Genomic DNA, 15,173 nt, shown 5'->3' on the forward strand with positions numbered 1-15,173 from the left:
AAAAAAAAAAAAAAAAAAAAAAAAGAATCAGAGCAGAAATGAATATAACTGAAAAGAGGAACTCAATAGAGAAAATCGGAGTGAATCCTAATGTAAATGGTGGTCAGTGTGGCCTATTGATTTTAAAGATGCACGAATCTGGTGTCAGATGCCAAAAGTGGGGGAGGCTGTGCGTGTGCAGCGATGGGGGCATTTGGGAACACTGTATACTTTCTGCTCAATTTTGCTGTGAACCTAAAAAAATAAAGTTCATGAAATTTTTTAAAAAGTGACCACATAGTTCTAAATCTCACATCTCTTCTCTGTCCTCTAGAAAAAAAAAAATTGAATTTATCTTTTCAACACTCTTCTAATACTTCAAAACAAAATATTCATTCAAAACAAGCCTCTCCCCTGAGAGTGTTTAAGAAGTTAATTGTGCTTTTGTTCCCTTAGGACAGACTGACTAAAGAGTCTCCCGGGAGGGGCATGGGAGGCAGACTCTACTCTTTGACCTTGGTAGTAGTCAACACTGTTCATTTTATGACTACTTGTTCAACAGTAAATGTATGTCTCATGTACATATATATATATATATATTTCAGCAAAAAAGAATAAACAGTATTTTTAAAAGCTTCCTTCATAAAAATGTCTCTAAGTAAAGCAAACTAAATAAAGATCTCATTTAAATTTATTCATTCTAATTGTCCTTTTAAAGGCTCTAAAGAACAGAGATGGGACAAAACCAAAACTGAATGAAATACGTGGGTGACTCAGTCACATCTTTCAAGAAAAGTCTCAGTGAGGCTAGAGATTTAAAACATTTTCAGGGGAAAGTATTTAAAATTAATACAGTCAGTTTAATACTGCCAGTCTCTTCTTTCTCTAAATTTAAAGATTCTTATATATAAAATAGAAAAGGTACAAATTCATTTCCCTTTTACATGGCTTATATTTTCCAGGATTTTTAAGTGTCTAAAGATAATGCACTTTTACACTATCCTCTGACTTTAGACCTATAGTACTTTCCATTCTTTCCCAAATATATCACTGTGCCTTTATTTGTACCATACCACCTTCTCTGATGAGTACAATCTAGGGCTCTAATGCCTTCTCTTCACTGGGCAGTCAGAAGCTATGCTTTTGAACCCCTGCTTCAATCTGCTGACAGCACAATCTTGGAACACTGATTCTATTGCTTAAGACCCCAAACAGACTGTCATTACCTCTCTCCCTAGAAGCTGGCAGTTAATGACCATTTTACTTCTAGCTCGTGAGGGAGCAGTTACTTCCAGGCAGTGTGTCTTTAGGTCAGTATGATTTCTCCAATTATAAATTTATCACTGCCTAAGGCTATACAAACAGCACCTTTTTTTTTTGCTATCTCTTAGATTAGAAATGGATACTCTCTGAGGGGGCACCATCCCATTAATTTGGCCTAAGTCTTCCTCACTCATGCATCCTCCTTTTGGAGCTATCTGGCACTTTTCCGTAAAAAAACACCATAACCAAATATGTTTGTTCGTTTTCAGGTTTGAATAACACAGGAGAATGATTCTAGTTGTCAATTCTTAATTCAAAGTCTTTCTTAGGGAAAGACTTTCTTATTTTAACTAGGAATAACCAGACACTAGTATATTATAGCTGCAACAACTCTCAAAAAAGCTGTACGAAAGAAAAATGTGGCTTCCATCTGCATTAGTCATTAAAGATTTCTTTTTTTCTTATTAAGGCACCCAGAACACATATTATACCAAGCCAAAAGAACCAATTTTCTTCATAGAGTAGAATAGCAATTGGCTGTTACTCATTAAATTCTTACAGCAATGAGCAATGACTTTCTTTCTTGTTTTGTTTCTCTTTGAATAGTAGATGAAGTTGATTTTTTTTCTAAGGCTGCCTCCCATCACCAGCATTCCTGATCCTTGGCCTATGTAGCTGTTAATATGCTGCACACGTATGCCTGGGCTCCTTAACAACCAATGCAGTTAACCTTTCTGTTTACTCCAAGTCAGTTCCTATCTTGTTAGTGAAATTGATTTTTTTCTTTCTAAACATAATAATTTCATATTGTACAAAAACTATACATATATATATATATATATATATGAAGTCCACTGGTTTTCTAAATCCTGTTTTTATTTTAAGGGCAGGGCCATAGAGTCTCATGTTTTAATTGAGAAAGACATATCCATTCATGGTAATGCCAAAAGGTGGGTGGACTACGGCTACTTCACAAACACTTAATTGCCTCTGTGTTGGGGGTGGGAGTTAACTGTTGGAGCCCACAATTTACTTTTATTTTAAAAAGTAGTTAATTCTCTTGATTGAACACAGGTGAAAGATTATTTTTCTGGAACTAGTGATTAAAGAGTAAATATTAGATACTATACTAAAGGATATGTCATCATAACTATCTGTGGTCAAAGGCACTTGTCCATAACTCACTCCATGGTTTCTACATTCTAATTGTCTATTAACTAGCTGTACCCCTCAAGGACTGGAAGCTCCTAGAAGGCAGGCATTGTATCACAAAGACGGTTTCATCTTTAGGGCACATAGTCTGGCAGATGGTATACAGTCAGTACGTATTTCGGTTAGTGTTGATATCATGTTCAATACAAGAATCTAATTATTAACTAGCTATGGTTTTAGACTAATTGGCACACTCACTGCCCCACCATTTATGAAACAAACTTTAATTGGCCATTATCCCAGTTCAGGCAGATAGACCCAACTTCAAATACCTAATGTTCTCTACCTAAACACTGCGCATCTTTATGGGAGGCAGCAGAACACAATGCTCAATTTGTGAGTTTTGAGTCTTTCTGTTCTGATTCAGACTCTGCTACTAACTAGCAGTACCTCTGGCAAGTCACTTTACCTTAGTAGATTTTTTTTTTTTTTTTTGAGGTGGAGTCTAGCTCTGTTGCCCAGGCTGGAGTGCAGTGGCCCGATCTTGGCTCACTGCAACCTCTGCCTCCCGGATTCATGCAATTCCCCTGCCTCAGCCTCCTGAGTAGCTGGGATTACAGGTGCCCACCACCATGCCCGGCTAATTTTTGTATTCTTAGTAGAGATGAGATTTCACTGTGTTGGCCAGGCTGGTCTTGAACTCCTGACCTTGTGATCCACCCACCTTGGCCTCCCAAAGTGCTGGGATTACAAGCATGGGCCACCGCGCCCAGCCCTACCTTAATAGATTTTGTGTCAGAGATTAAAGTGGGGAATTGGACTAAATGGTCTCCAAGAACCTAGCTAGGTCCAGGTCTAAAAGTAATTTGGCTTGAATTAATAAGGGTATTACTGATATAGCAAGTCCTTGTCAACACTAGAGGGAGCTACGTTCATATCATCACTGGGGTGGTTCAGAAGATTTCAGGAAAAAGCATAGTTAAATGGAAAACTTACTTCCCAGAATGAGAGAAATTCTATACCAAGGTAAGAGCTCCACACTGCTCATACGGCCACCCAACAGGCTCTCTGCCATCACCCCACTCTTACAGATGTCAAAGCACCTCACACCTGACTTGTACCGACACACAAGGCTTCAGTTTTAACTCCAGAAAACCCAGTTGGCTTTGAGCCATTCCTACAGATTTCTTTCCCCATTCAGTCTATTTTCTTTCTTAACCAAATTAACAATAACAAAAAGCAAAGTAATTCATTGTGATACTGGAAAATCCCCAAAGAAGGGAGATAAAGGAGGAGAAAGATTCATATCACACCGAAGCTGTAGCCTGGAAAAAACAGTCAAGTTAACTACAACTGAATTCATTAGCAGCCTGCCACTCAAACCCAGAGCTACCTCAAAAACAAGAAAACTACTCAAAAAGAGAAAATATATCAAGGAAAGGAAGGACTCGGCATAGCTCTGCAATGCGGGTGCGGGAATGCCTGTCTGAGTCGATGGCTGGCACTGCCCTATTGGGCTCCATGGTAAGCAGTCACAGCTGTTGAAGAGTGATGTCATTAATTAAGGCAATGGGGCCACATTAGGCATTTGGCAAAAAAAACTGTAAAGCGACAAGATAAGGGAATGGAGGGTGAGATAGGGAAGAAAAAGTAAAAGCATTTCTAAAGCTAAAGCTTATTCTGATGTTATTATATACTCCCTCCTTCATCTCAGCAAAACACCCAAAGCCTTGAAAATGACCTAAACCCTTACAGAGCAAGTGAAAAGAAGAATTGAAAACCTCTCCATTAGTATCAACTTATGTTTCTCTTTGTCCAGAGGAACAATGGCATGTTAACCTGATAGAGAAGGCATAAATCACGAAAATTACAGAAGGGTAGTCTGTTGGAGAAAGATAAATGTAATCTTGAAGAACCCCTTTACTTTCATTTCATAGATTAATTCAACACTCAGAAAGGCAAAGCTTCCACAGTCAAAAATGGACCATCTACTTTTTAAGACATAGGCTGTTTCTAAGTAAAAATGGATTATAAAGCCAGTACAGAGATTGACTTTGTGGGTAAAGAGAAAAATCTACTAAACAAGACAAATAATTATTTTCCACTTTAAAAAATACAAGCTCAAACCTCTAGAGGTAAGTACAGAGTAAAACTTCGGTTGAAATCAACTTATTTCTATGAATCCAAGCATACCTAAGGATTTTTTTTTTTTTTTTTTTTTTTTTTGCTAAGTGTTTCTTATATCACTAATTTCAGGCAGGGTGCAGAGGCTCACACCTGTAATTCCAGCACTTTGAGAGACAGAGGTGGTAGGATCACTTGAGCTCAGGAGGTCAAGGCTCCAGTGAGCCGTGTTTGCACCACTGCACTCCAGCCTTAGCAACAGAGCGAGACAGTCTCAGATAAATAAACAAACAAACCACCAATTTCAAATACTCTAGAAGTGCCAAAACCTTAAGGGGACCATCTACTTTTCCTCTCTTTCCCTTTAGATAATTAAAAAAAACAAGTATGAGAAAAAGTATGAAGTAGTATGAAAAAATATACTCTATTGTTAAAAGGAGAACTATTCCTTTTCCTCCTTTATTTAGGACATGTGCCAAAGGATTTCCAATTCACTCTGCTTCATACTGACCTTTAAAATATTTCGGCCATCAAATGATTCTCTTTCCTTGAAGATATATTTGCCATCCGCTGTGTAGAGATTGTACCTGCCTTCAGCTGTAAATATTCCAAAGATAATGTTAGAAGCTCAGATTGGTTGGTTGTTTTCTCTTGGACTTCTATAAGTACATAGGTACAACTAGCAAAATTTTCACGTACTACCTGGAAAGTGGCATAATGCAGAGGAAAAATGTCAGGCCATGAATCAAGAGACCTGGCTTCTAGTCTCAGTTCTGTCAATGATTCATTCAATATACATTTATTCATTAATCTATTCATTTGACATTCTCCAGGCACTCACTATATATTCCTAACTATGCAACTAGCTACATTATTAGGCAAATTACGTCTCCATTGTGGACCTTAGTTCCTCACTGACAAAGTGAGAGGTAGGACTAAGTGATCTTCAAAGGTTCCTTACGTTCTATAGATCCAAGAAAAGTGGCATATAATTTTAAATATGTAAAAACACATAAGGGTTCACACATTAGCTAGTCAAAACTGCTGGCACTCATGCTCTCGGTTGATTTAAGGACTTCCCCCAAAGGAAAAAGAGCCCTTTAGTTGCAATCAAAGGTATCCTGACAGACATTCTACACAGAAATGCAGCAAATCTATGACCTTAGCCTAAACCAAGCTGTGCTCTAGCTTCTTGAGTTAATTTGGGTTGCATATCTCAAAAGACATCCTTAAACGTTGGCAACAAAAAGAATATCAAAGGAGAGGGAAACAGGAAAGAAAAAAAATGTAACATCACTTCATGTCCTTTTCAAGTAAAAATTCAATACAGGAGAGTCCAGAGCACAAAAAATTCAAAGCATCCTCAAGAATTAACTCAGAATATTTTCAGAAATATTAATCATTTCCTACCCACTGACAGACCTTCAAAAATACTTATTTCCACCTTTAAGTACATTATTTTACTTATATAAGTAAGGAGAGTACTAGGCCAGAATTGATCAAATATATCTAGAGTTTTAAAAACTCCATGAACAGAATACATAATACATTTCAGCTAGCCCACTGGAGTTGCACATGCGTAACTATGGAACTATTTCTCTAAAGAGAAGAATGCTCTTAATCAAAGATCCCAATGCCATGCATGTTTCACAACTTAAAATTAGGAGAAAGGGAATGTGTGAAGTTGCAAAAGAACAACAAATACATTAATACTAAATAAATATCAAAAGTGGAAACAACATAAATGTTCAACAATTGATGAATGGATACATAAAATGTGGCATATCCATACAATGGAATATTATTCGGCCATAAAAAAATGAAGCACCAGGCATGGTGGCTCACGTCTGTAATCCCAACACTTTGGGAGGCTGAGGTAGAAGGATCACTTGATCCCAGGAGTTTGGAACCAACCTGAGCAATATAGTGAGACCTTGTCACTACAAAAAAAAAAAAAGGTTAGGCCAGGTGTGGTGGATCACGCCTATAATCCCAGCACTTTGGAAGGCTGAGGCGGGCGGATCACCTTAGGTCAGCAGTTGGAGACCAGCCTGATCAACATGGTGAAACCCCGTCTCTACTAAAAATGCAAAAATTAGCCGGGCATGGTGGCGCACGCCTGTAATCCCAGCTACTCGGGAGGCCGAGGCAAGAGAATCGCCTGAACCTGGGGAGGCAGAGGTTGCAGTGAGCCAAGATTTTCCCATTGTACTCCAGCCTGGGCAACAAGAGTGAAACTCCATCTTGGGAAAAAAAGAAGAAAAAGTTTAAAAATTAGCTGGGTGTAGTGGCATGCGCCTGTAGTCGCAACTACTCTGGACGCTGAGGTGGGAGAATCATTTGAGTGTGGGAGGTGGAGGTTGCAGAGAGCCAAGATCACTCTACTACACTCCAGCCTGGGCAACAGAGACCTTGTCTCAAAAAAAAAAAAAAAAAAAAAACCCACACAGAAAACAAAAAAGGAATGAAGTACTGCTATATTATAACATGGATGAGCCTTGAAAATATTATGCTACGTGAAAGCAGCCAGCCTCAAAAGATCACATACTGCATGATTCTGTTTATATGAAATGTCCAAAACAGACAGCTCTATAGAGACATAAAGTAGGCAGGTGGTGCCTAAGGCTTGGTGGAGGTCAGGGGAGGGCAGAGTAAGAGGGGTAGGAAGAAATGGAAAGTGACTGCCAATGGGTATGGGGTTTCATTTTAGGGTAATGAAAATGTTCTAGAACTGATTGTGGTGATGGCTATACAACTTTAATCAGACTAAAAACCACTAAATTATATATATATATATATATATATCAAGAGAGTAAATTGTATAGTATGTGAATTATATCTCAATAAAGCGATTATATTTTGAAAATCTGCAAACAGAGGGATAACTAGACTGTGAACACACAACACTCTCTTATATAAAGCTCTAGTGCTAACTGAATATAAACCTGGATCCACACAACTTAGAATATACAGATTCCTACATATATGAACTCTTTCTGTGTTAAGAGATTAGTTAATAATGGACCATGATGTAGTTTTAAGAGCTCTGAACAAATATTTAAAGACTAAGACAAATGGAAAATGTACTGATAGCTAACAAATGTCTAATAAAATACTGTCTATACCTGCAACACCCAAAACAGAGGCCCCTATCCAGATGTGGCTCTATAAATTTTAATTAAAATTAAAAATAAAAGTTCACTTTCACAGTCTCACTAGCCACCTTTCAAGTGCTCAGTAACCACATGTGTCTAGTGGCTACCATATTGGACATTACAGATACAGAATACTTCAATCATCACAGACAGTTTTCTTAATACCATATGTCTTCTGAAACAATAAATTTAGGGTATACTCCAGAGTTCTGAAACTCTGCCATTACATAGTAATGTTAAAATGCACATCACCTCAGGGGATTCTCAATTTGTTTTCCAAAATTAAAATATACTGTCCAGAATAAAACAAACAGCACAAACCTAGTTATATGTTTCTACTGGACAAGCTACATTATAATACATAGATACCTAAAATATTCCTACTTTCTGTAGTACTACTCCCCGAAGGAAAGAAATATGCTCAACTTGGCCGGGCACAGTGGCTCATGCTTGTAATCCCACCACTTTGAGAGGCCAAGGCAGGTGGATCACGAGGTCAGGAGTTCAAGACCAGCCTGGCCAAGATGGTGAAACCCTGTCTCTATAAAAAATACAAAACTTAGCTGGGCGCGGTGGCAGGCGCCTGTAATCCCAGCTACTCAGGAGGCTGAGGCAGAAGAACTGCTTGAACCCAGGGGGTAGAGGTTGCAGTGAGCCGAGATCGCGCCACTGTACACTTCAGCCTGGGCGACACAGCGAGATTCCATCTCAAAAAAAAAAAAAAAGTATATATATGTATTATATATATATATTATATATAATATATATATTTTATATATATATACACACACACACATATACATACACACACACACTCAACTGGAACAAGTTCAAAGTTTTGGATTATTCTATCACCTACCCAAACAAGAATATATAGGCTTTGACTGAGTTACTTGAAGCTCTTTTAATCTCAGTGTTCTCAAAAGTAAAATAGAGATTTATTCATAAGTCTTAAATAAAATTCAATATGATATCACAAAATAGTAACATTTTAGAACTAATAACTAGATAGCTATGTATTTCTTGGTCCTACCATGGCTCTAACCAAACTGGGTTAATATCAAATGATTTCCAGTTGGGATCTTTGGTACATATCTGAGAGAAATTAAAAGACGTACTTTAACTAAAAGGGACACACAAATTGTCCTAACTAAAAACCTACAAATAGTCAACGGTTCAAGTCCTGATGGAGTTCTCTTCTCCTCTAGATTTTTTTCTTTTTTTTTTTTGAGAAAGAGTCTTGCTCTGTCACCAGGCTGGAGTGCAGTGGTGCGATCTTGGCTCACTGTAACCTCCGCCTCCCAGGTTCAAGCGATTGTCCTGCCTCAACCTCCCAAGTAGCTGGGATCACAGGCATGTGTCACCACACCCAGCTAATTTTTGTATTTTTAGTAGAGACGGGGTTTCACCTTGTTGGCCAGGCTGGTTTTGAACTCCTGAACTCAAGTGATCCACCCACCTCAGCCTTCCAAAGTGCTGGGATTACAGGCGTGATCCACCATGCCTGGACCCCACCTAGATTTTCTAAAACCAAGGTCGGGCCCAAGAAAGGAAATGAAACCAGAATATGTGATCTTGGTGCTAGTGTATTTTGAACCACGAATCTTGGAAGGAAGAGTTTCATATGGCTTGAATGTGTGACTCCTGATCAGATGCTGAAAGTACTAGAGAAGCTTTCACTTTGGAGATATGGACAGGAAGAAAAGAAAACTTCTTTTTGAAATAAACACCTATCCCAAATCAAGAATTAAAACAAGGCACTTTTATAAAAAGGCTCAGAGTCCATGAAGAAAAACATTATTATTTTAACACAAGGTTTCTCAACCTCTGTGCTATGACATTTTGGGAAGAATAATTCTTTGTCGTGGGCGACCATCCCACGCATTGTAGAGTGTTAGACAGCACCCACTAGGTGCCAGCAGCAACCCATCTCCAAATCCCTAACTATGATAACCAAAAATGTCTCCAGACAATGCCAAATGTTAGCTGGGGGCAAAATCACCCCCAGTTGAGAAACACTGACTTAACATTTACTTTTACTAGCTCACCTTCCTTTCTCTCTTTAAAAAAAAAAAAATAGCCACCAAGTATTACATGCGACATACTTATGCCAAAAACTTATTCACTGTTTATATAAAATGTACTGAAGCGTCCTATATTTTTATTTGCTAAATATGGGCAATCCTATGTGTGACAGAAATAAAAGATCTGGAAGCCACAGTCCCATGCTATATATGTTCTTGCCCACCTCTACTATGCTCATCAGAATAAGCTAAGAGGTCTAAAAAGAAGTATATCAGAGATTCTTTGATAGCCCATTCTGTGTAAACCTCAGAGATGCCACAAGGCCACTGATCACAAACTGTGCTACAGTTCTCTGGGGGACTTACCATTGGGGTCTTTCCTGAATAGTGTATTCATAACTGTAGCATGCAGTTTCACACTATTCCACTCTTTCACTATTAGTCCAGATGCCTGAAAACGTTCCAGCACTCGATCAACTAATTCTTGCAGCCTGGAGAAATTGGAGAAAAGTAGTGCAGAAATCTTAGTAAACTTCCGAACATGCGACTACTAATTCAACAATGTTTATGGAGCCTCTGCTCTGTGCTCATCACTATACAAAGCCCTGCATCACAAGAGGAAGAAGAAGAGACTCATCTCCCACCATCAGGGAGCTAAAGCTCAGTCTTGTTTGCTTAACAGATAGTAGAAATAAATGATGGCAATATATTACGGTGAATGTGAAGGGAGTGATCAGCTCTACATGGAGAGGGCCAGGTTTCCACAGGAGGTTTAGACATAGTCTGGAACGATCATTAAAAGATTTGCAAATAACACCAGGGAAGAAGGGGCACTTCAAGTAGAAGAATAAATAGCATGTGCAAAGATGCCAAGGCATGCAAAATCACAGCATATTCAAAAAACTGTCAACTATTTACAGTACAGCTATGACAGAGAGTGAGAGAAAAGGGACAATGGAGATGAGCTAAGTCTATAAGTAGTGGTCAGATTAGGGAAGCCACAGAAAGACTTTCAAAAGGGAATAATGTGGTCTGATGTCCATTTTTGAAAGCTGACTCAATAGCAGAGTGGGAAAGGCTTTAGAAGAGGAACAGCTACAGAGGTCAGTCAGCTAGGTGGCTATTTCAACAGTCAACATCACCATGATGTATCAGGCACTGTTCTAAGCACTTTTTATCTGTTAAATCATTTAATCCTTATAACCAATTATTATCCCTATTTACCAATACAGAAGCCAAGGCACAGAGAAGCTACAAAACTTGACCAAGTTCACAAAACTAAGTGACAAAAACTAAGTAGCAAATCCAAAATTAGAAGAGGCCAGGTGCAGTGGCTCATGCCTGTGATCCCAGCACTTTGGGAGGCTGAGGCAGGCAGATCACTTGAGGTCAGGAGTCCGAGACCAGCCTGGCCAACATGGTGAAACCCCGTCTCTACTAAAATACAAAAATTAGCTGGGCGTGGTGGCACATGCTTGTAATCCCAGTTGCCTGGGAGGCTGAAGCAGGAGGATTGCTTGAATCCAGGAGGTAGAGGTTGCAGTGAGCCGAGACTGTGCCACCACACTTCAGCCTGCGTGACAGAGTGAGACTCCACCTCAAAACAAAACAAAAAAGAAAAACAAAATTAGAATGTATGCAGTCTGGCTTCAGAGTCCATATTCCTAAAGACTGTACTATAAAGGGGGAAATGGGGACAGGCATGGTGGCTCACACCTGTAATCCCAGAACTTTAGGAAGCTGAGGTGCAAGGATTGCTTGGGGCAGGGGTCTGAGACCAGCCTAGACAATATAGTGAGACTGTGTCTCTACAAAACATTTTTAAAAATTACCCACCCATGGTGGCATGTGCCTACAGTCCTAGCTACCAGGAGGCTGAAGCAAGAGGACTGCTTGAGCCCAGGAGTTTAAGCCTGCATTAAGCCATGATTGCACCACTGCACTCCAGCCTGGGCGACAGAGCAAGATCCCATCTGTAAAATAAAGGGGGTGAGGAGGGGATGATAAAGACCTAAACCAAGCTTGTCCAACCCGTGGCCTAGGACGGCTTTGAATACGGCCCAAAAGAAGTTCGTAAACTTTCTTACAACATTATAAGTTTTTTTGTGTGATTTTTTTTTTTTAGCTCATCAGCTATCATTAGTGTTAGTGTATTTTATGTGTGTCCCAAGACAATTCCTTCTTCTTCCAATGTGGCCCAGGGAAACCAAAAGTTTGGACACCCTGACTAAACTATGGTGGGGCAGTGAGAACTGAGACAAGGGAATGGGTTCACAAGAGCTATGTGAGAGAGAAGCTGGTGCCCATTCGGATCTGGCTGTGTTAAGGGAGAGGAAGTGGTTGAGAATGACTCCCAAGTGTTGCCTAAAATGACCAGGTGGCTCACTAACCAAGGTGGGAGGCTGTGGGGAAGCAACTGCTTATTGTTCTGCTGTGTCATCTCGGGGAGGAGGTTAATACTGTGCAGGATTTTGCACATGTGGCACGGGATGCAAGTAGGACATGTCCAGGAAAAGAGATGGAAATACAGGCCTGGAGCCCAGGAAAAAATCTAGGCAAATGACAGATTGGGAGTTGTCAGTGTAGCAACAGTAGTTAAAAGCATGGGATAGATGCTTTTAACATGGCGAAACCCCATCTCTACTAAAAATACAAAACTTAGCTGGGTGGTAGTGGCATGTGCATGGTGGCTCACACCTGTCATCCCAGCACTTTGGGAGGCCAAAGAGGGAAGATCATTTGAGGCCAGGAGTTCAAGATCCACTTGAGCAATATAGCAATACCTCGTCTCTACAAAAAATTTTTTAAAAATCAACTGGGCATGGTGGCATGCACTTGTAGTCCCAGTCCTCAGGAGGCTGAGGCAGAAGGATAGCTTGACCCCAGGAGTTCAAGGCTGCAGTGAGCTGTGATTGTACCACTGCACTCCAGCCTGGGCAGCAGAGTGAGATCATGTCTCTTAAAAAAAAGAAAAACAAGGCCGGGCACGGTGGCTCAAGCCTGTAATTCCAGCACTTTGGGAGGCCGAGCCGGGCGGATCACAAGGTCAGGAGATCGAGACCACGGTGAAACCCCGTCTCTACTAAAAAAAAATACAAAAAATTAGCCGGGCGCGGTGGCGGGCACCTGTAGTCCCAGCTACTCAGGAGGCTAAGGCAGGAGAATAGCGTGAACCCGGGAGGCGGAGCTTGCAGTGAGCCGAGATCTTGCCAGTGCACTCCAGCCTGGGCAACAGAGGGAGACCCCGTCTCAAAAAAAAAAGAAAAGAAAAGAAAAACAACAACAACAAAGAACAACCCTCAGTTTCCCATGGCCTTCCAAGTAAGAGTCCAATCCTGCCTGACCCACGTGGCCTTCACAGCTTGGCTCCAGCCTGCCTTTCTGTTTCATCGCTGCCCTTCCCTTTCTACAGATTTTCTCCAGTCCCTGAATGGATTGCGTTCTTTGATACTGAATCTCTCAATTACTTAGGACAAACATCCTTTTAGAATCACCTTCACTTCTTTGACTCCCTTATACCAGGGAATCTCACTTCACCACTTCCAGTGCCACTGTCCCAGCCACCTGGGAATCAGCAAAGACAACCGATAAGGATGAGGAAATAAGAGCAGGAAGACTTCAGAGACGCTGAAATGGGAATTACAACAGGGAAAAAAGGAATAACCATACAGTACAATACTCGAGAAAAGAAAAAAAGCAAAACTATGCCTCCTTGTTTCTCACAATTAGAGCCCTCTATCAGAGCAGTTTTGCTGGCACACTGGGGATAGAAATCTTGTGACGGAGGACCAAGGGAGGAGCCAGAGAGGAGGGAAGGCAGGAAGCGCACATTACTCTGTCCAGAAACTTGAAAGGAAGGAGAGAAACGAATACCTGGGGAATCTGAAGATAGGACTTGAGTGAGGGCTGTGTGTGTTTTCAATGAGGAGAAAACATTGAAAATGCTTACTGACAAGAAATTATCCAACAGAGAAAGAAAAGGAAACCAGGCAATAGGGTAAATGGACAGAACAAGACCTCAAAGGATGGTGTGGTCATAGGTGATAGGAACACAGCAGTGAACAAAACAAGCCCCACTCTTGTGCAGCTCACATTCCGGTAGGAGGAATGAACAAACACACACGCGCACCTCGGGGTGCCATGTGCCTTGAAGGAGGTGAAACGGCAGAGAGGGAGTAGAGTGTGATCTCACTCTGCTGACCATAGTGCAGCTAACATAGGTGCACTATGTTAGGTAGAGTGATTAGGAAGGGTCTCCCTGATAAAATGACATTTGACAGAGACCTGAGGGAAAAGCATTCTAGAGAGAGGAAAGAGCAAATACACATATCTGAGATAGGCATATGCACAGGAGGACTGAGGAACAGAAAGGATGCCAGTAGTGAAACTTCAGTGAAATTAGGAAGAGAGAAGTGACGAGGTCAGAGCGATGTGACCAGGTTACCTGAAGCTCTCAGGCCCGTGGAAGGACTTTAGTAGTTACAGAGTGAGGTGGGAGCTTTTGGAGGGTGTTTAGCAGAAGACTGACATCATCTGGCTGCTGTGTGGAGGACAGATAGCAGTGGAGGCAGGATAGAACCAGGAAGGCAGCTAGGAGGCTGTGGCAATCATGCAGGTGGCTGGGACAGTGGCACTGGAAGTGGTGAGAAGTGAGATTCCCTGGTATAAGGGAGTCAAAGAAGTGAAGGTGATTCCAGAAGAATTTTTGTCCTGAGTAATTGAGAGATTGAATGTTAAAGAATACAATCCATTCAAGGACTGGAGAAAATCTGTAGAAAGGGAAGGGCAGGCTGAAGCCAAGCTATGAAGGCCCCATGGGTCAGGCAGGATTGGACTCTTATTTGGTAGGCCATAGGAAACCGACGGTTGGTTTTTGCTGTTGTTCTTGTTTTTCTTTTTTTAAGAGACATGATCTCACTCTGCTGCCCAGGCTGGAGTGCAATGGCACAATCACAGCTCACTGCAGCCTTGAACTCCTGGGGTCAAGCTATCCTCCTGCCTCAGCCTCCCAAGTTGTTGGGACTACAAGCGCATGCCACCATGCCCAGCTAATTTTTTTTTTAAACTTTTTGTAGAGACGGGGTATCGCTATATTGCTCAAGCGGGTCTTGAACTCCTGGCCTCAAGCGATCTTCCTTCTTTGGCCTCCCAAAGTGCTGGGACGACAGGTGTGAGCCACCATGCCAGGTCATCAATGACAGTTTTTGAGAAGCAAGAAACAGGCCAGGCGCAGTGGCTCACACCTGTAATCCCAGCACTTTGGGAGGCTGAGGTGTGCGGATCACAAGGTCAGGAGTTTGAGACCAGCCTGGCCAACATGGTGAAACCCCATCTCTACTAAAGATACAAAAAATTAGCTGGGTGTGGTGGTGCATGCCTGTAATCCCAGCTACTTGGGAGGCTGAGGCAGGAGAATAGCTTGAACACGGGAGGTCAAGGTTGCACTGAGCCAAGATTGCGCCACTGCACTCCAGCC

The 15,173-nt window shown here is 41.2% G+C and overlaps 1 protein-coding gene across 4 annotated transcripts in view; it reads right to left on the minus strand.

Moving 5' to 3' along the window:
- Nucleotides 1-15,173, minus strand: part of ASCC1 (activating signal cointegrator 1 complex subunit 1) — a 123,707-nt gene that overhangs the window by 26,884 nt on the left and 81,650 nt on the right. For all 4 annotated transcript variants that reach the window (XM_011991100.1, XM_011991099.1, XM_011991101.1 and 1 more), the window contains exons 8-9: nt 10,064-10,188; nt 5,030-5,115 (exon numbers count right to left, since the gene is read on the minus strand). In XM_011991100.1, the coding sequence (XP_011846490.1) occupies nt 5,030-5,115; nt 10,064-10,188 (211 nt within the window). The remainder of the gene's footprint in view (nt 1-5,029; nt 5,116-10,063; nt 10,189-15,173) is intronic.

The sequence above is a fragment of the Mandrillus leucophaeus genome, unplaced genomic scaffold, assembly GCF_000951045.1.
Source record: "Mandrillus leucophaeus isolate KB7577 unplaced genomic scaffold, Mleu.le_1.0 Scaffold39, whole genome shotgun sequence".
Lineage (NCBI taxonomy): Eukaryota > Metazoa > Chordata > Mammalia > Primates > Cercopithecidae > Mandrillus > Mandrillus leucophaeus.